This window comes from Ovis canadensis, chromosome 22, assembly GCF_042477335.2.
Source record: "Ovis canadensis isolate MfBH-ARS-UI-01 breed Bighorn chromosome 22, ARS-UI_OviCan_v2, whole genome shotgun sequence".
In the NCBI taxonomy this organism is placed as follows: domain Eukaryota; kingdom Metazoa; phylum Chordata; class Mammalia; order Artiodactyla; family Bovidae; genus Ovis; species Ovis canadensis.
Genome location: NC_091266.1, coordinates 62,076,620 through 62,096,467, shown reverse-complemented (window position 1 = coordinate 62,096,467; position 19,848 = coordinate 62,076,620). Strand labels below are relative to the sequence as shown.

General features: G+C 46.4%; 1 protein-coding gene across 2 annotated transcripts in view; it reads right to left on the bottom strand.

Annotated features, from left to right (window-relative positions):
- Nucleotides 1-19,848, bottom strand: part of DOCK1 (dedicator of cytokinesis 1) — a 568,995-nt gene that overhangs the window by 50,152 nt on the left and 498,995 nt on the right. For both annotated transcript variants that reach the window (XM_069566865.1, XM_069566866.1), the window contains exons 36-38: nt 18,939-18,979; nt 17,571-17,661; nt 13,209-13,328 (exon numbers count right to left, since the gene is read on the bottom strand). In XM_069566865.1, the coding sequence (XP_069422966.1) occupies nt 13,209-13,328; nt 17,571-17,661; nt 18,939-18,979 (252 nt within the window). The remainder of the gene's footprint in view (nt 1-13,208; nt 13,329-17,570; nt 17,662-18,938; nt 18,980-19,848) is intronic.

Genomic DNA, 19,848 nt, shown 5'->3' with positions numbered 1-19,848 from the left:
GCGTTAAGGAGATCTGCTTCTACTTTCACTTGGCTAGGGCTCTACAGAGCGTGGGTCACTCATATTTCCCATGTGAATACCTTGGAAAATATTTCTGTGCCGGAGAGAAAACAGATTCCATATAACAGAGATTTAGATTATCTTGGTAGAACAGTCGCTTTAACCTGTGTGATTGAACATCCTGCCTGGGCCCTGTTCTTAGACATGCCATAGGCCGATGGGGGTCACCATGGGCACAAACGAAAAGAGCACCCTATCAATGCTCAACTTCGTATTCTGATTTGAAGTCCAGAATCCGTTTCATAGCATCCTTGGCCTTTCAATGTGGAGCACACCCTTCCCACTCTCCGTTTTCATCAGATGATCTTCGGCTATATTCTCTTGAGATGATCGCCTTTTATTTCAGAACCTCTGCAAGTTTCATGAACAGAAAATCCTTTTTCCCCCTGATGAAACTTCTTCATTAGAAGTGGCCACAGAGAGCATACTGGCAGTTGCTTTCTTAGACAAAACTGTGAGGTTGATGAGCGACCAGTCAGGTGGGGGGACAACACTGATCTCACCGGGTCAGGGAGTAGCAGCAGGTGCAAGGTGAGAGGGCAGCCTGGACAACAGCCCCTTTAAGGAAAACGCAGCCCGGCCACGACCCACCAGGATACTGATGGGCAGCTCTGAGCAAAATCACTAACTAGCTGTGAGCCAATCGGCAGTCAAGATGTTTCATGGGATGCTTGGATTTTAGTCACTCTAAAACTCACCTGGTTTTCTGGATGCTTGTTGGGAAATGAGTCATATTCTAGCACCTTCTAATTTTCCAGGGTCCTGCACAGGTCTCTGACATGTAAAGAGATGTAGATTCAACACTGTTGAAGATTCCAGAGAACTGGTTTAGGGTCATCAGCAGCGAGGGGGCCAGGGTGGCACAGAAGTAGCCTTCCATCCTGGTTAGTGAGGGCTTCACTGCAGGAGTGATGTGAGTGAGCATCTCTTCCCAGTCCCCCGAGGATGAGGGGCTGGAGTCCTCTGGAAAGATGTGTCTCCATGGCGACTCTGAGGGGTGTGGTCCAGCAGGGAGAGGGTCCAGCAAGTCCTGTCCTTTACAGAATGGAGACTCCTTGTGGGCTCCTCCCCGCTCTCTAAGCCTCTCCTTCTCTCCCTGAGCCATGCCCCATCCTGGGTCTTCCTGCTGGTCTCCCTTGGTTTCCCCTGATCTGAGCAAAGGCTGGACACTTTCTGAAGATGTTTCTGAGGTCCAGCATGGAGCCTTTTCACTGAGGTCTACTCCAAAGTTGCCTGGTTTTACTAAATGACACCACCCTCTCTGAGAGCACACACATCACCACACCAGCCGCCTGAGAAAGGTGGCTGGGCTGCCTGCCCTCCAGTAGGACAGAAAACACAGTGGGATCTGGGACTCAGGCCAGACTTAAGAAGCCTTGATGGGAGGCTTCTCACACTGACTCGAAGATGAATCCTGCCTTCTGGGACTGTCACGTACCCAGGAATTACTGCCCCTCAAAAGCATGTTCCTCTTTGCCCCACAGCAAGTCTTTATTAGTCTAAATGGAAAATGATATGCTCAGTTTTAATGCCCTGGGAGGAAAATAGGAAACAAACATTTAAAAACAAAACAAAGCAAAGAGATTTTTTGCCTTTTTCTTTAATAAAGGACCTTTGTAGTTTTGCAAGCCCTTAGAAAGCCTAAACCAGGCACTGAAAGAGACAGTTGCGTTTTGCTTGGTAGTTTGATCAGAAGGAGAATGGACCCACTCTGCCACTCACCCCTCACTCTGCAGAAATTACTGGGCACCTGTGATGGGGTGGGTTCAGAGAGCATAAGGAGGGGTACACACAGTTCTTGGAGGAGGATTTGAGGAATAAAAGAAACAGGCAGTAGCTGGAGAGGGGAGTTAGAATGAAAGATAACTTTTTTAAAAGATAGGGGAAATAATAGCATGGTTGCGGGCGAGTATGTGCACTTCCCAGGTGGCGCTAGTGGTAAAGAACCTGCTTGCCCATGCAGGAGACGTGGGCTTGATCCCTGGGTCAGGAAGATCCCCTGGAGGAGGGCATGGCAAGCCACTCCAGTATTCTTGCCTGGAGAATCTCACGGGTGGAGGACTCCGGTGGGCTACCGTCCAGAGTTGCAAAGAGTCAGACACAACTGAAGCAACTTAGCAGGCAAGTATGTATTAGCCAGTAAAGAGGAAGACAGTGCGGCCAGTGGGAAGAAGACAGATGGGCCAGAGTGATGTCCTGGATGGGCCCGGAGGTCCGGGGCCTAGGGGGTGGGAGCAGCCTTGGACGGAAGCACGGACAGACGTCCCTGGACCAGAGGGACTGATACAGACCCACGGCCGAGAGTGCAACCGGCCGAGTGAGGCCAGAGATGTCCCACAAAGCCTGGGGACCGCCAGCTAGAAAATTAATGACTGACCAAGAATTCCCACGTGCAGGAGAGGGGCCGAAACACTCAGAGCTGCCGGAGCTGCCTGGAAGGGAGTCAAACCTCCCCGGACTGACTGGAAGTCGCTCTCCTGTCAGCTCTGCAGCCATGGGAGGCTTGGGCTCGGGCCTCTGAGCTGCGCTGGGGACCCAGCTCCCCCGGGCGTGCACACACCTGACACTGACCCCACATGAGAGACTCTGTGCAATCAGCTCACTTCAAGCCTCTGGAGCTGTCCCCTGCCTCTCCTAGTCCCCACTGCCCCCACATCCCGGGCCTGGACCCCTGCCCCAGCCCCCCACCCACCGGGCTTCTGCCACCGTGAGCCCAAATCACTCCCTGAGAGGAGGACAGTAAAGGCAACCTTCTTAGGTTCATAAAATCTCACTGGCTCCTTGGGTCTATGTGTGAGCATGCTCAGTCGCTTCAGTCACGTCCAGCTCTCTGCGACCCTATGGACTATATAGCCTGCCATGCTCCTCTGTCCGTGGAATTCTCCAGGCAAGAAAACTGGAGTGGTCGCCATGCCCTCCTCCCGTGGATCTTCCCGGCCCAGTGATTGAACCTGTGTCTCTTATGTCTCCTGCACTGGCAGGCAGGTTCTTTACCACTAGTGCCACCTCGGAAGCCCCCTTTGTGACTGTGGAGCAAGTCAAATCTTAAGTTCTCTGCATCTGTGTCTCCCAGGACCCTCTCCTCACTCCCTTGATAGACAGACTGGCTTTGGAAGCCCTGGCCTTGATCAAAATGGTTCCCACTCTTTGGAATCCCTGCCCATCCCCCACACTTCAGAATCCCAGCTCCTCCCAGCTATCACCTTGCAAGCTTCATCTCTTTCTTCAAGACCCAGCTTGTGCTGTGTGCTAAGTAGCTTCAGTCATGTCCGACTGCTGGGCTCCTCTGTCCATGGGGTTCTCCAGGCAAGAATACTGGAGTGAATTATCATACCCTCCTCCAGGAGGTCTTCCCAACCCAGGGATCGAGCCTGCGTCTCCTGTGACTCCGGCATTGCAGGTGGATTATTTACCCCTGGGCCACCAGGGAAGCCCAAGACACAGTTTACAAGTCACCTTCTGATGAAGTCTGCCCTTCCTCCTCAGGAGGGGGAATCATTCCCATACCTGTTAGGTCGGCAGACTCTGAACCCGCCAACGCAACAGTCAGGGGGCAGGCTTTGCTCTTTGCCTGCTCACCCATTAGCCCTGGTTCTAGACTTCTCAGCTCGAGGCAGGCCTTTGGCCTCCTCTACCCCCTGTAATTCATGCAGGCAGGTGGCACCTGGCACCCCGGAGACTGGGTTGCAGAAACACAAGTGAGGGGTCGTGCAGGGTGGGGAGATGGTGGGGGCAGGGTTGATACCAACTCCAAACCTCGATTTTTTCTGCGCTGATCACAAATGGTTCTTTTCTGGGAGCCCAGTCATAATCCACACACAATCTCTATGCTCACTCCAGCCAGATTCTTGCTAATTGAACACATTCTGGCAAATATCAGGATTTTCAAAAATTCTGGAAATGCTGAGACTATACCAAGAAAGAGGGTGATGGGATGCTGGTACCTGTAATTCCTTTGACTGACAACTGTGCTTTCAAGAAGGAAACTCAGAGGGTGAGAAAATGTCAGCCCCAATACTCAGAAAAGCACCCCAGCCATTTCACTAAAAGTGGAAACTTGCTTCCAAACCCCTATTTTTAGTTCACGGGATGATGTAGGATGCCTCCTTTTTTTTTTTGACTTGGGCACAAGGCAAAGTGCAAACTTCGTCGAGGCGAGGTTATTTTAAGGGAAGAGAAGACAGAGCTCCAGTCGAAAATAGTCCCAGAGCTTCAGACACCACGTGGGCCGTCAGCCATGAGCCCCTTTGCCAATGCCAGGCTGGCTCCTGGTTTTTGAGGCGGTGAACATCAGGTTCACCGCCTCCCTCACTCCGACTCCATTTCCCTGAGAGCAGGGCTTCTATTTTCAACGCGCCCTCCATAGAGAAGCCTGGTAATTTTCAGTGAAGTACTTGGATTAAGAGCTTTATTGAAAATTACTAGGCCTCAACCAAACACAATAAGACAGACAACTCAGAGCATCTTCGGAACAGAACGCTTGACTGCCGTGATAAGACCTGGCGGCGGGCTTTCCGGAGGGGCTCAAACGGGTGGTGAAACGAGAACAGAAAGGAGTGCGGGCTAATTATTAGTCCAGGAAGGAATAAGGCAGAAGAATGAAATGGAAAACAGATGGAAATGACATTTCTTTCTTTTTTTTTTTATTTTTGGAGAGAAAGAAAAAGATGAAAAGACCAAGAGCTGGGCTGAAAGACATTCAAAACTTTTAAACAGTGAAAAAGCAAAAATAAAAGAGTGATTTTTTTGGGCAGAAGAAATACAGAAAGATAACAGAGCCTAATTCAAAAGCTGGAGTGTCCAATATAACGGAGCAGAAAATCCATTCAGCGTTGCTGCTTTCTGAGCACAGAGGTGGAGAGACTTTGAATATAATCCGACCCCAGTCCCATGCTGGTGCCCTGGGCTATCCCCGCAGATGCCGGTATCTGATGTATGAGAGATCTGATGGACACCGGCTCCTTTAAGGGCCTGTGAGCACAGTTCCCAGGACACAAATCTGCACTGGATTCTGTAAGTTCTTACTTCCCCTAGAAAGCTGCACACACTTAAAACACTCACTGAAAATGAGCTCTTGGATGAGTAAGGTTCCCACCTATTAAGGATAGAGAGAAGGCTTCCTTAATCACCCAAGGGGACAGCCTGTATCAATGGAGAGATACCCCAGTCACACCTTTGCCAGGTTCAGATACCATTTATTTTACAATTGCATGCCCAGCCATTTCTAGGCTTCAAGTTCAACTGTAGTATGAAGGCCTCTCACCTGAATTGTTGTTGTGCAGCTGCTAAGTCATGTCCAACTTTTTTGCAACCCCATGGGCTATAGCCTGCCAGGCTCCTCTGTCCATGGGATTTTCCATGCAGAAATACTGGAGTGGGTTGCCATTTCCTACTCCAAGGGATCTTCCTGTCCCAGGGATCGAACCTAGGTCTCCTGAATTGGCAGGTGGGTTCTTTAACCACTGAGCTGAATATATGGTTTTAAACCAGAATTTTTTCCCCTAATATAAAACAGGTGTAAAATCAAACCAAAGAAATTCTTGTGATTTCAATATAATGCAGGAGAAAATTCAAATGTGGGTCTTGAACGAGCAGTGAAGTCAGAGTCTATTTCTTTTAGATTTATTTCAGTTTTTCAAATATTCATTTAGGGTAAGGAATATATCCCAACAGGCATGTAAGCAATGCCACTGCCAGTGAGGACCCCAAACGGAAGGGCAGGCAAGCATTAATTTCCCAACAGTCCGTGGATGAAAGCACTAGCAGAAACCATCCTCAACGATAGCAAAGTCTGGCTCAGAGCAGCACCATCCAACGGAACATCAGCCAAGACACACATGCAATTTTAAGATTTTCCAGTAGCCACATTTTAAAAAGTGGCCTTCATTTTAGTAATATTCACTATATCTGGACTATTGCCATTTCAACAGGTAATCAAAACCACAAAATTCATGAGATATTTGACAGGCTGCTGTAACAAAGTACTCAGGTGGCATGTGTGGTAAAGAACCCGCCTACCAACGCAGGAGATGTCAGAGATGTGGATTCAATCCCTGGGTCGGAAAGATCCCCTGCAGAGAGGGATGGCAACCCACTCCAGTATTCCTGCCTGGAGAATTCCATGGACAGAAGAGCCTGGTGGGCTACAGTCCATAGATTTGCAGCAAAGAGTAGGACACGACTTAGCACACACTCATATACACACACATACACATACACAATAAAGATCGGGTGCCTTAAACACATTATTTCCTTCCTGTTCTGGAGCCTAGAAACCAAAATCAAGTTGTCAGAAGGGTGGTTTCCTCTGAGGCCTCTCTCCTCAGCTTGTAAGGCAAATCCTCAGCCATATCCTCACAGAGTCCTTGTTCAGTGTGTCTGTGTCCAGGTCCCCTCTTCTATAAGGAGATCAGCCATCCTGGATCAGAACCCATCTCCAACACAGTCATATTCTGAGGCAGGAAGGTCAGGGCTCCCACACATGAATTTCCAGGGGACACAATTCAGCTCGTAACAGGATCCTTTTCTCATGCTGAGCCTTAGGATCCAGTGCACGTTGTATATTTAAAGTGTTAATGGCTGCCTGGGGCCCGTGACTCTCATAGCTGACAGCTCAGGTCATGGTCCCCCATCGTAGGAGAGCTGGCTCCCTGGGGCTCCTCGGCCAGGAGGGTCCCTACCTTCCAGTTTCTGTGGGTTGAATCACTTGCCACCTGTCACCCATTTTGAGATATTTTTCCCCCAAGAATCGGCAGATAAATGGATAAGGAAGATGTGGTATGTAAACCCAATGGAATAGTGCTCAGCCATAAAAAGGCATGAAATAACTACCTCTGCAGCAACATGGATGGTCCCAGAGATGATCATACTAAATGAAGTCAGATAAAGATAAATGTCATATGATATCACTTATATAGTGGGATCTAAAATATGTTACAAATGAACTTACTTACAAAACAGAAACAGACTCGCAGACATAGAAAACAAACATGTTTACCAAAGGGGATGGAGGGGGTTGAGAACAGATAAATTAGGAGTTTGGGACTGACATACACACTATTATATATCTAATAGATAACCAACAAAGACCTACTGTACAGCACAGGTATTTTGTAATAGCCTAAAGTATTTTGTAACAGCCTAAAATGTAAAATAATCTAAAAAAGAATATATGTGTGCGTGTGTGTAACTGAATCGCTTTTCTGTACACCTGAAACTAACTCAACATTGCAAATTATCTGTATTTCAATAAAAATGTTTTAAAAAAAGAATTTCAGTCTGGATGTGCAGAACAGAAATGTGGGCATACATTCCTTCCCGATGTCAAGTTCTTCATCTTTATCAATGACCTCAGCCACTGTCTTATTCCAGAAAAGTCAAGGAGAGTGTTATTTCTCAAATCACCATATATACCCACACCTGGCAGGTATAATAAGACCATGTCTTGCTCTTATTTCTTAAACGAATGTGCTGGCACGAAATGCTGAACTTTATCTTCTACTGCGACCTCCCGCTGCCCAGACTTCTTGCCTGCCGGGATTTCGGGCTTCGCGGCCACTGGCTCTCTGGTGCTCTTTTTCTCGCACTGCCTGGCTGCAACATGTCGTTCCCAACCCCTCCTTAACCCAAGAAAGAAACTCCATTATGGAGGAACTGGGCTCAAGGCCCATTGCCAAGTTCTGGAGATTGCTCTGTTTTCACATGTCCAGTTGTGGGAAGTGTGCAATTGAGGGATTAGAGTGAATGCTGCCTTTTTCAGAATATACATATACTTAGGTAATTTCCCTGTTCCTTGAGAGCCCTTGGTTAGAACCCCGGCTCACCTGTCTGATTAAATGTACAGGTGGTCTACCCGCTTTACCTGGTACATGCAGGTGCTGCTACATGGCCCAGTGGCTAAGACTCTGTGCTCCCAATCCAGGGGGCCCAGGCTGGATCCCTGTTCAGGGGAGTAGATCCCACCCAGTGCAACTGAGTTCACATGCTGCAACTAGAGATCCCACGTGCTGCAGCTGAGACCTGGCACAGCCAAATAAACAGAAAACAAGAAACACAAGAGCACAGCACGTGGGTCTCTTCTGAGCTAAGCGTGTAGGGGCCAGGCAGGAACTCACTGTCCCTTTGAGGCTGCTCTCACCTGGGTCCCCAGAAGCGAGGACAGGCAGGCAGGATGAGTGAACCACCTGGGCTGTGTAGCATCAAGAGGTTGAGACCCCAGCCGATTCTAGCCCATCCCAACTGATAGAGAAGATGGATGATTACTACTTCCTCCTGTTCTTTTGTTCCCAGGAAACTGAATGCTTGTTGATGCTAAATTGATTTTATTTTCTTTGCTTCGGAGCTCATCATTCAGGTACTTCAGATTTTGTTAGATGAAATCTTCTCCCTCACCTGCATTCACCCTCATGTTAGCTCATGGATGAGTGAACATTAAAAAAAAAAATATTCTCCCGGAGAAGTTATGGGTATTCAAAAGTGACTTTTCAATCTCTTTGGCCAACACAACCCTAACAGCTGCCATGAAGACAATTCTCCTAAACTTTGATGAACAAGTTGAATCAAGTTAACCTTCCAGACTCCAGGTGAGCCAAACGCTCACTTTTCCAGAACCATCTTTCTGTCTCCTCCAAAACACAGGAGCGTGTGAGGACATTCCTTCAGCCCCCGTCTTTGGGCCGAGAATGCTTTATCACTTGAACTGGCTTTTTCCAAAACAAGGATTTCTCAGCCTGGGTACTACGGACATTCTGGGCTGGATGCTTCTGCACCCAGGGAGCTACCTGCCTTCCAGGGTGTCCAGCAGTGTCCCTGACCTTGACCCACTTGATGATGTCAGTCTCATCCATCCCCACCCCGCTCCCCCAGGGAGTGTCAGCCTGAAAGGTCTCCTGAGGGTCTGGGTTCAGAGCCACTGTTCTCAACCAAACGTGCTCATTTTTTCCTCCACGTGAAGCTGGGCTGTGCTGTGCTTAGTCCCTCAGTCGTGTCCAACTCTTTATGAGCCCATGGACTGTAGCCAGCCAGGCTCCTCTTTCCATGGGGATTCTCCAGGCAAGAATACTGGAGTGGGTTGCCGTGCCCTCCTCCAGGGGATCTTCCCGACCCAGGAATCAAACCAGGGTCTCCTGCACTGCAGGTGGATTCTTTACCAGTTGAGCTCCCAGAAAAGCCCCCAATATGAGGCTACACTGGCTTAAAACAAAAGCAAACTCACTTGGCTCCTCCGTGTATTATTTACTGAAGGCCGACTGTCTCACCATCCATGGCCGTCCCGTACCCGCCAGAAACCATCCTTAAACGCCGAGTACTCACTCATTTGTTGGTTCATTCATTCTCTCATTGATTTCTCTGTCCGTCTAACAAATGCCCCCTGCATTACGTGCCTAGCTCCATCTCAGAGTTAGATTAATGTGCAGGATTAATAGGTGTGGTCTTGGTCTTCAGAGAGCTCACAATCTATTGGGAGACTCGCTAAAGAAATCTATGTGCAAATTATTGTTGTTCAGCTGCGAGGTCCTATCAGACTCTTCATGACCCCAGGAGCTGTAGTATGCCAGGCTTCCCTGTTATTCACTGTCTCGTAGTTTGCTCAGATTCATGTCCACTAAGTCAGTGACGCCATCCAATAATCTCATCCTCTGTCACCCTCTTCTTCTCCTGCCTTCAGTCTTCCCCAGCATCAGAGTCTTTTCCAATGAGTTGGCTCTTCACATCAGGTGGCCAAAGTATCGGAGCTTCGGCTTCAGCCACAGTCCTTCTAATGAATATTCAGGGTTGATTTCCCTTAGGATTGGCTGGTATCCTATCTATTACTGCAAATCATGGTGAGTGCTGTACAGGAACAGAAGGGGGCATGATGGGTGTTGGAGCAGAGGTGACATTAAGCGGAGATGGGATGAGATGACCAAAGGCAGGAGCAGCAGAGGCCTGCTGGACAGAGGCAGGAAAGGCTGCAATGGCTGAGGCCCCCGAAGCGGGGGTGCGGCTGGAAGATGCAGAGTGAGGGGAGGAGGAGAGCCGAGATGTGATCGGAGACATCAGTGCTGGCAGAGAAGGTGAGAGCTCCGAGGGACCATCAGCAGAGTCGCACCTCCCTTCAACCCCAGTGGCCTCTGGCCCTCAGGCTTCCTGGGCCTCTGCAGGGTCCCGCCTCCTGTTCTGCCTGCTCCATAGCACCTGACCACCCTCCTTCTCTAGGACACTATAAGCCAGAAAGCCACTGGGGAAATGAATGGATCCACACTTTCTTAGCAGTTTGTTGAAAAACTGAATTTCTCTGGCTAAGCTAATAAAATCTTAATAATTGGCTTTAACTGTGAAACCATCTCATTTCTATGAAAAAATATATTCTGCTCCTCTACAGGACCAAGTATAATTCCCCGACCGTTTCCAAGTGGCCTCTGGTCAATCCCCATGCTATTCTGAATGTTTTGATTTGCATCCCGTATCAAGGGCAGAGGGGAACAAGTGAAATACATGTGATCGTTTTAAAAGGGTTTGGTTTATGTTGACAGCCACAGACAGAGCAGCTGTCATCCTTCCCTGATACAGGTGCTGCCGGGGGTTAGAACTGTGTCCCCTCAAAGGGCATGTCTCAACCCCTGGGATCTTTGAACCTGACCTTACATGGAAAAAGGGTCTCTGGATGTAATCAAATTAAGATGTAGTCATACTGGATCACATAGGCCTTAAATCCAAACTGATGTTCTTAGAAGAACATACAGAGACACACAGAGGGAAAACTCCCCATGAATAAGGAGCCAGCAATAGAGTGATACCCAGTGATGCCAAGGACTGCCGGCATCATCAGAAACCAATAGGGAGGCAGGGAGCAGATTCACCCTGGCACTGTCCTCTCTCGGAGAGCACGGCCCTGCCAACACCCAGCTCTGTAGCTTCCAGAACAGTGAGGGCATAGTGTCCTGAGGTTTAAAGGTGCCCAGTGGGCAGGACTATGTTACTGCAGTCCTAAGAAATGAATGTAAGTACCTTCATGGAATTCCCTGTTCACTTGTCTCAAAGTGTTTAAAAAAAAAAAACAAAACAGGGATCTAAGATGAGTTAAAGGGGGTTCTCTGGTGGCTCAGACGGTAAAGAATCTGTCTGCAATGCAGGAGACCTGGGTTCAATCCCTGGGTTGGGAAGATCCCCTGGAAAAGGAAATGGCAATCCATCCAGTATTCTTGCCTAGGACATCCCATGGATGGAGGAGCCTGGTGGGCTACAGTCCATGGGGTCACAAAGAATCGGACATGACTCAGCCACTAAGATGAGTTAAGAGTCCTGATGGCACAGAATCAACTAAGAAGTTGCTTTGGGGAAGATTTTATACCCTGAGGAAACCAAAATTGAAAAAAGACATGTGTATCCCATTGTTCTGGAGAAGGCAATGGCACCCCGCTCCAGTACTCTTGCCTGGAAAACCCCATGGACAGAGGAGCCTGGTAGGCTGCAGGCCGTGGGGTCACGAAGAGTTGGACACAACTGAGTGACTTCACTTTCACTTTTCACTTTCATGCACTGGAAAAGGAAATGGCAACCCACTCCAGCGTTCTTGCCTGGAGAATCCCAGGGACGGGGGAGCCTGGTGGGCCGCCGTCTATGGGGTCGCACAGAGTCGGACAGGACTGAAGCGACTTAGCAGCAGCAGCAGCAGCAGCAGCAGCAGCAGCAGCAGCAGCCGCAGCCTACTGTTCACTGCAGCGCTATTTACAATGGCTAGAACATGGGTGAAACCTAGATGCCCATCGACAGATGGATAGACAGGCTGTGGTACATATGCACAGTGGGGTATTACTCTGCCATAAAAAGGAATGCATTTGAGTCAGTTCTGATGAGGTGGATGAACCTAGAATCCATTATACAGAGTGAAGTGAGTCAGAAAGAGAAAGATAAATATCGTATTCTAACGCATATATATGGAATCTAGAAAAATGGTACTGAAGAATTTATTTACAGGGCAGCAATGCAGAAACAGACATAGAGAATAGACCTGAGCATGGGAAGACGGGAAGAGAGGGCGAGCTGTATGGAGAGAGTAACACGGAAACGTACATTACCATGTGTAAAATAGATAGCCAACAGGAATTTGCTGTATGGCTCAGAAAACTCAAACAGGGGCTCTGTATCAATCTAGAGGGGTGGGATGGGGTGGGAGATGGGAGGGAGCTTCAAAAGGGAGGGGACATATGTATACCTATGGCTGATTCATGTTGAGGTTTGACAGAAAACAGAAAACAATAAAATTCTGTAAAGCAATTATCCTTCAATTAAAAAAAAATTAAAAAAAAAAACAACAACAAACCAAACTTCTGAACTGAAGGCACCCACCACCCCTAGCTTTTTTCCCCCCTTAAAGTGTCTGCTAATTAATTTATTTATTTATTGGCAGCAGCACAAGGGATCTTAGTTTCCCAACCAGGGCTTGAACCTGCACTCCCTGCACTGAAAGTGCCAGGAAGACCTAAGGAGCCTCCCACCTTTTTAAAAATAGTTACTAGTCATCTGAATTACATGAACTACAGTGATGAGATCTATTGCTGCCTGATTAAAAGGATGGCAGGTTTCCTTTTAGTAGAGGTCAACGGTTAAATAATTTTGTTTGAGCCAATTAACAGAGAGACCATCAACAAGAGCAGCATTGGTCTTGACACGGGACTAATGTTTCAGTGACAACAGAAAACTCAAACTGTCAAAGGAACGCATTAGCTGTAACACAGCCAGTGCGCATGTGCTCAGTGGCTTCAGTCACAGCTGACTCTTTGTGACCCTGTGTATCATCAGCCCGCCAGGCTCCTCTGTGCATGGGATTCACCAGGCAAGAATACAGAAGTGAGTTGCCACTTGCCCTGGGTTCTTTACTCAGTAGTGCCCCCTGGGAAGCCCAAATTCCCCCAAATCCTTGGGCTCAGTCTTTGAGCAGAGCAACTACAAAAGGGTGATTATTATTATTGTTTTTTTGGTAGGATTTCTACTTAGAAGCACCAGCTGGAGGGCCATGTACAAAGCTTTCAGATACACAATCTGCAACAAATTTCTGGTTCCACAAACACCATGTGTTAAAAAAAAATGTGTTTACAACATGGCAGGAAGGTGCACAGAAAAAAGAAAACAACAGAAAACCTGCATTTTTCTTTCCTTTTTTTTACCTTGCCTTTGTCGAAGTAGTGGATGGTCTCCTGGTAGAGCCGCTCCTTCAGCTGCCCCTGGGTCGTCGCCTGGTACCCGTCCCGCTGGGTGAGGTGGGCCGCGCACACGTCCTCCGACCACTGAGGCAAAAGCAAAGCGTGAGTGGTGCTCTGGGAGGGCCGGCCATTGCAACCTATCCCTCCCCTGGACTCAGAAAGCGCAGGAAGCCTGGAATTCAGGGCAGCATTCCAGCCGTGGTTCCGGGCACCGCTGGAGCAGCTCTCGTCAGACTTTCAGGCCTGGAATTGCACACAGAACCTCCGTGCAGAGGCTTCAAGATGAGAAAACACTCGAGGAAGGCAGAACTGGTCAAGGTTCACACAGAAGAGAAACCCAGCAGGTTCTGGAACTGTCAGCTTGCTGATGAAACCTGGGAAACTTCCAGATGAATGAGGCCCTGGGTGATTCGTGGCTGCCTCAAGAGGGGCTTCCCCGGGCTCTGGCCCGGCTCCTGTGCTGCTCAGTATTTTAATCAACAGCAGAAGGCACGTGGATCCCAACGACTCAGGGCTCAGCTGCTGTTTGCAGATGTGACGGAGGACTTAGGGTACCAAGGAAGGACACACAGAGGTCTCGGCGAGGAGCGGAGGTGAAGGTGAGGTCATTTAACACCTAAACTCCTGAACTTACGCTCAACAAATCCATGGCGCTGAATATAAAGTTCAATAAACGTCACCATTTAGTGGGGACCTACTATGTGCAAGGCATGGGCTTCCCGGGTGGCTCAGCAGTAAAAAAATCCTCCTGCCAACGCAGGGGACACAAGTTTGATCCCTGGGTTGGAAAGATCCCCTGGAGGAGGAAATGGCAACCCATTGCAGTATTCTTGCCTGGAGAATCCCACCATGGACAGAGGAGCCTGACAAGCTATAGTCCATAGGGAAGAGTCAGGCACAACTGAGCAACTAAACAGCAACAATGTGCAAGGCACCAGGTCAAGGGTGAGTGCCATTACACACTACAGCAGTGTGGTACACAATGGAAGTGTAAAAGAAAGTGTTAGTAGCTCAGTCATGTCCAGCTCTGCGCGACCCCATGGACTGTAGCCTGCCAGGCTCCTCTGTCCATGGGATTCTCCAGGCAAGAATGCTGGAGTGGGTTGCCTTTCCTTCTCCAGGAGATCTTCCCGACCCGGGGACTGAACCTGTGTCTCCTGCATCTCCTGCACTGCAGGCAGAGTCTTTACTATCTGAACCACCAGGAGTAAGTCTGCAGGAAACATGTCACAGTCATTATGGGCTTCCCTGATAGCCCAGTTGGTAAAGAATCCGCCTGCAATGCAGGAAACCCCAGTTTGATCCCTGGGTTGGGAAGATGCCCTGGAGAAGGGAAGGACTACCACTCCAGTATTCGGGCCTACAGAATTCCATGGACTGTATAGTCCATGGGGTCACAAAGAGTCAGACACAACTGAGTGGCTTTCACTTTCACTTTCTAAGGGCAGGAGGCAGGACAAGAGGTCTGGGGAGGCTTCCTGGAGTAAAGAATTGGGATGGGCTTACTCGTCGGTTGGACTCAGGAGGTGACGTCTGACCCGGTCTTATGAGAAGACAGGGGGGATTCTGCCAAGAAAGCAGCAGCTTGCAGGCTGCCTGGACCACAGTTGGGGTAGAGTACCCCACCAGGTCGGGGGCACCAGATTCAGGGTTGGTAAGGCCACATATGGAGCAATGGGACGAGCCACGGGGCCACATTTTAAGGGGCATGACAAATGGACAGGAACCACTGGGGCAGGGGAAAAGCCCGAGGGACAGGCCTGCAAAAGTGGGCAGGAGAGGCCTGGGGAGCACGCTGGGCTCCCTAAGAGGCTGGTGCTCACAGCACATTCTCCCTCCACCTTCCGGAAGGCAGAGGGGCTCCGGAGCACCCCAGGAGTGCCCCAGGCTGGACCCCAGGGCTCCAAGGCACAGGGTGCAGGGCACGGGGCCAGAAGGGCTCCCCAGGTGCCGGGCTGTCAAGTAAGTATGAGAAGCCTTAGGCTCCTGCATGTTTTCCGCCTTCAAACGAGATGTGTGTAGCCCAACCACAACCTAGAGTTCCAGACTCAACTGACTGTGGCATCTTGACCAAGGGGCCAGATTTTGACTTTTCTGAGCCGTAGAATTGTGCGTGATTCCGAACTGTAACTACAATAAGAGAACTAAGAAAGTTCAGAGGTCATATAACTTCCTTGGAGTTTAAAATCACCTAAAAATTTTTAAACACCAAAAGGAGATATGCTTTTCACCTTCCCTTTAAACATTAAGATGAAATAACTTCACTGCTAAAGGCTAAAGGCTGATGTTTTTACTGCCTTTTTTTTTTTTTAATAGCCTTAACCAAAATAGAAGATCCTATTTGAGGATTTTTACTTCACGAACAAGACTATATCAATCATGGTGAATAATTTTCATAAAGATACTAGTAACGTTCTTTAGTGTGCTGATTAACCAGCATGAATTCACATTTACTGCAATATCAAAACATATTTAGGAAAAATTGCAAAATGTAATGATGTAAAAGATATGGAGAGCAATTATGTGTATTTAACTGGAAAATTCCAAACCCCAGTGAAAAAGATAATGGAAATGGGCCGACTGATTTGGTTTGTGAAATATCCTTGAACCGTTTGTGAAAAACCCGACTGTGCTGAATAAATGTAATTATTAAATAAATGATACTTTACACACACATACACATTCACACACCACAGAAAAGTTTATGTACGATGAGAGAGAGCATGGGTGCCCGAGCAGCTTGTCAACCCCGTTTTAATTTCCCTGGTGTAAAAGAAATATTTCTGTAGTTTCAAAATGGCCTTGTTACTAAAATTTGGGTTTCTAACAAATGAAAGCCGTTAGAATTCAAAGTGGGACAGCTGGTGTGCAGTGACCCAGCTGGAATTCCTAGCTTCAGAAATGACGTTCCTTGGCAGAGTTTTATGTGGTGCAAACCAAAGGGCTACCACGGATGACTAGAGATGAGGTTCAGTCTGAACCGAGTCTTACTGCACTTGATTTGGAACAGACTCTCATTTTCAGGCGGAGGTAATCCAGCTTCTTTTTATACGCGTCATGCAAGTGACTGGAGAGCTCAGGACTGGACCAGGGGCTGGGAGATTCTTGCTGAAGGTTCGCTGCCTGACGTGGCCTCTGCCTTGTTCCTCTCATCATCAACAGACACTGCGCATCTTTAGCGTAATCTCACCTGGTTTCCTTCCATTCAGGCTTGTCTGGTGGCTCAGACGGTAAGAGGGGGAACTGGCTTGAGTTTAGACACAGGATTTCTTGAATGAGCAGTCTTTACATGGAGATACAACTTAATTCTAATTCTCATACCTCTTCCTCTTTATCTAGTTTATAATTTTTCAATTTTTTATGAGAATATAATGGGAAAGATGATCTAGTGACTTGCTAAAGTTTTAAAATATAAAACTAGAAGTTGTAAAGAAATTTCCTCATTTATCCAACTACTCACCCAGAGAGCCATCCACCCACACACCCATCCATCCACCCACTTGTCCCACCATTCATCCACACATCCACCCATCCACACAGCCATCCCTCCACCCATCCACACAGCCATCCATCCACCCATACTTCTGTCTTTCCATCCATCAATACAAACTTCCACCCAGCTATTTACTGTGAGTTCACTCTGTAAGACTAACTGGGCTGAAACTGGACATGGGGAAGAACATGAATATATTATGGCAAAACACACACACACACACACACACACACACACACACACCAATGTCCACAGCTATCTACATAACAAAATGATCACTGAGAACTGAAAGCTGTCAAGCCAGACTCAAGCTCAGGAGCAACACCCCCAGGAGAGTCAGGCAGGAGGTCTAATAAGCACTGATAGACCAGCAGGAGACCTCCATGGATGCCCTTGGAGCACAGGGAGAGAGAAGTCAAGATCTGGTCCCTACACTGTTTTCTAAGGTTACAAGCAGTAGGCTCATCCTCCTAGCTGTTCTAACACAGAAATTCCTTCTTATTGATGTTGCTCTCCAGCATTACTGGGTCCTGTTGATAGGAACGAAGAAAAAGAGAGTCCCTAACTCACTGCAAGCTGACAGACTAATGATCGGTATTTAAGATGCTCGGTGATAACTCATTCTGACATCTTGTCAAATTTGCATTCAGTGGAGTCAAATCTATAATCAAAATACTTTCTAACTCTCTTTGTTAATGTCACTACATTGAGTCAATATCCATAAACTCTTAAGTTACAGGTTTACTAAAAATTTGTCATGGGAAAAATCAAATATTAAACGATCTTATAATTTATAAGAACAGGATCATGAAAGTATATGTAAATTTTACTACCTTCAGAAGCTTTGCATGGAGGAGCAAGGTATAGGCGGCTTCAGTGTAGTTATCACATTCCTTGTGCAGGTCACAGAGCTTGTACAAATACCTGAGATGATAAAACACAGGGATATTCTGAAAGCGTCACAAAATAATTTGTGTTGAGAACTGCAACAGCAAAACTCTACTTCAACAGTAAATCATCGCTATGCTTTCTTTTCACAAAGTTCACAATACATGATGCCTTGGAAGCTTCTGGTACACAAAGCATTAAGAAAAATCAACCAGAGTAATACACAATAGATATATTTTTTAAAATTTAAGTATTCTCTTTTCAGGACAAAACTGAAGATGGCCCAAGAAGGTGCAATTGTGCTTCAAGCTTTCTCATGCTTTCTCATCTTTTCCAGACTTCTCTCCATACATGTGAAATGAGCTGACACAATGTTTCATTGCGATTTCTCACATGTCTATTGAGTCCGAATACACACACAAAATCCATAAAAATACAGATCCATAAGAATCAAGAGCTCCAGTGATCACAGTGTATGTGATCAAAAGAATTCTTCTGCCATAAAAAAAGGAGGCTTTTTAATACAAAGTAACCTACATTTGGATAAAAGAAACTGATTCTTTTCCCCAAAGTTTATTATATTCACATGTATTGATTTTAACGGAGAAAGTTAAAAAGTCTCAGAAACCAAAAGTTAGAAAATCATGCCTTTGTTTACTCTTTATACAAATAAATAGAGACTTAAAAGAGAGAAAGAAAACCATGTTGAATGTAACTAATCCATCATTAAACACTAATGCTGTGTGGATCATGTAATTATTCTGGTCTTCTAAGGGGTAATCTTGCTAAAATTTGACACGGCCACTAAAAGAGACCAATATGGAGAGGGTATCAATCATAGTCCAACATCCTAGAGAAAAAGGCAAGTGAAGCAGAAAAATCCAGCAGAAAATACAAAATTGAGAATTTGGTATCCAGGTTAGAATAGACTGAAAATGTATAATATTGTCCTATTTCTGATGGAAGTTAAAACTAGATTCTCATTTGATCATATGACTTTCTGTGAAATGCTAAAATCTGTAGTGGTGCCTTTTGCTATAAGGGTCAGTCAAGAGGAACAAAAACCCTTTGCAATAATTTGCTTCTGAGCTGACTAAGTATGACTCCCTTCACCCCCAAATCTCCACATCAGCCTGGACACACTGCCCTAGGCTTGACAATACTTCCAGGATCTCCACCAAATTCAAACTCCAGCCTTCACGATTTTCTACAAGATAAACTCCTATGATTATAAAATACTTTTAGCATGGATTTGACAGACAGCAATTATCATCAACAGGTCAAGGGTGTAGAGAAGTCTGATGCTCACGTACCGTATATACATTTCTTCCCTTTCAATCTCTTTGTAGAAATTCTGAAAGAAATCAAACCACAACACTATCTTAAGAAACCAGTTCTATAAAAGGTATCACGTGCACATTAAAAATTCACAATTCTTCAACTTGTGTTAAAGACAAACAGACCCAACTCTTTGGATCTGAACCATAAATTCATATAAAATGCAGAAACCACTTACATTGCTCTTCATTTTTTTGGGGGGTTGGGGAAAGAAATTCTAATGAATAAGTTTTCTGTACTTTAAATACTGTAGCATGTATATGCTAATTTCAAATTCCCATTTATCCTTCTCCCACTATGTTTCCCCTTTGGTAACCTTAAGTTTGTTTTCTATGTCTGTGAATCTATTTCTGTTTTGGAAATAAGTTCATTTCTATCATTTTTTCCCCTGATTCCACATGTAAATGGAATCATATGATATTTATCTTTCTCAATCTGATGTATTTAGTTTAGTATAATCTCTAGGTCCATCCATGTTGTTGCAAATTTTCATTTTTTATGGCTGAGTAGTAGCCCATTGTGTATCTACACCACATCTAAATAGATAACCAATGAGGCCTATTGTATAGCATAGGGACCTGTACTCAAAATCTTATAACAACTTATAATGGGAAAGAATCTATGCTGTACATCTGAAGCTAACACAACACTGTACATCAACTATATTTTAATAAAATTAAAAGAAAAAAAATGCCTGGCAAAACATCTTTAAAAATTAAAAGATAAAAAAGCCATGATGGCTTAAATCTACTTCTGCCATTTGAAAGTTACCTGCTTTCAGTTACAACAAAGCATCACCCAAAGATGTGAACTCTTAACCATTCTTAACCACTGTAATTTCATTAGAAGTGGGAGAAAATTCATGTGGGAATAAGCATCATCAAC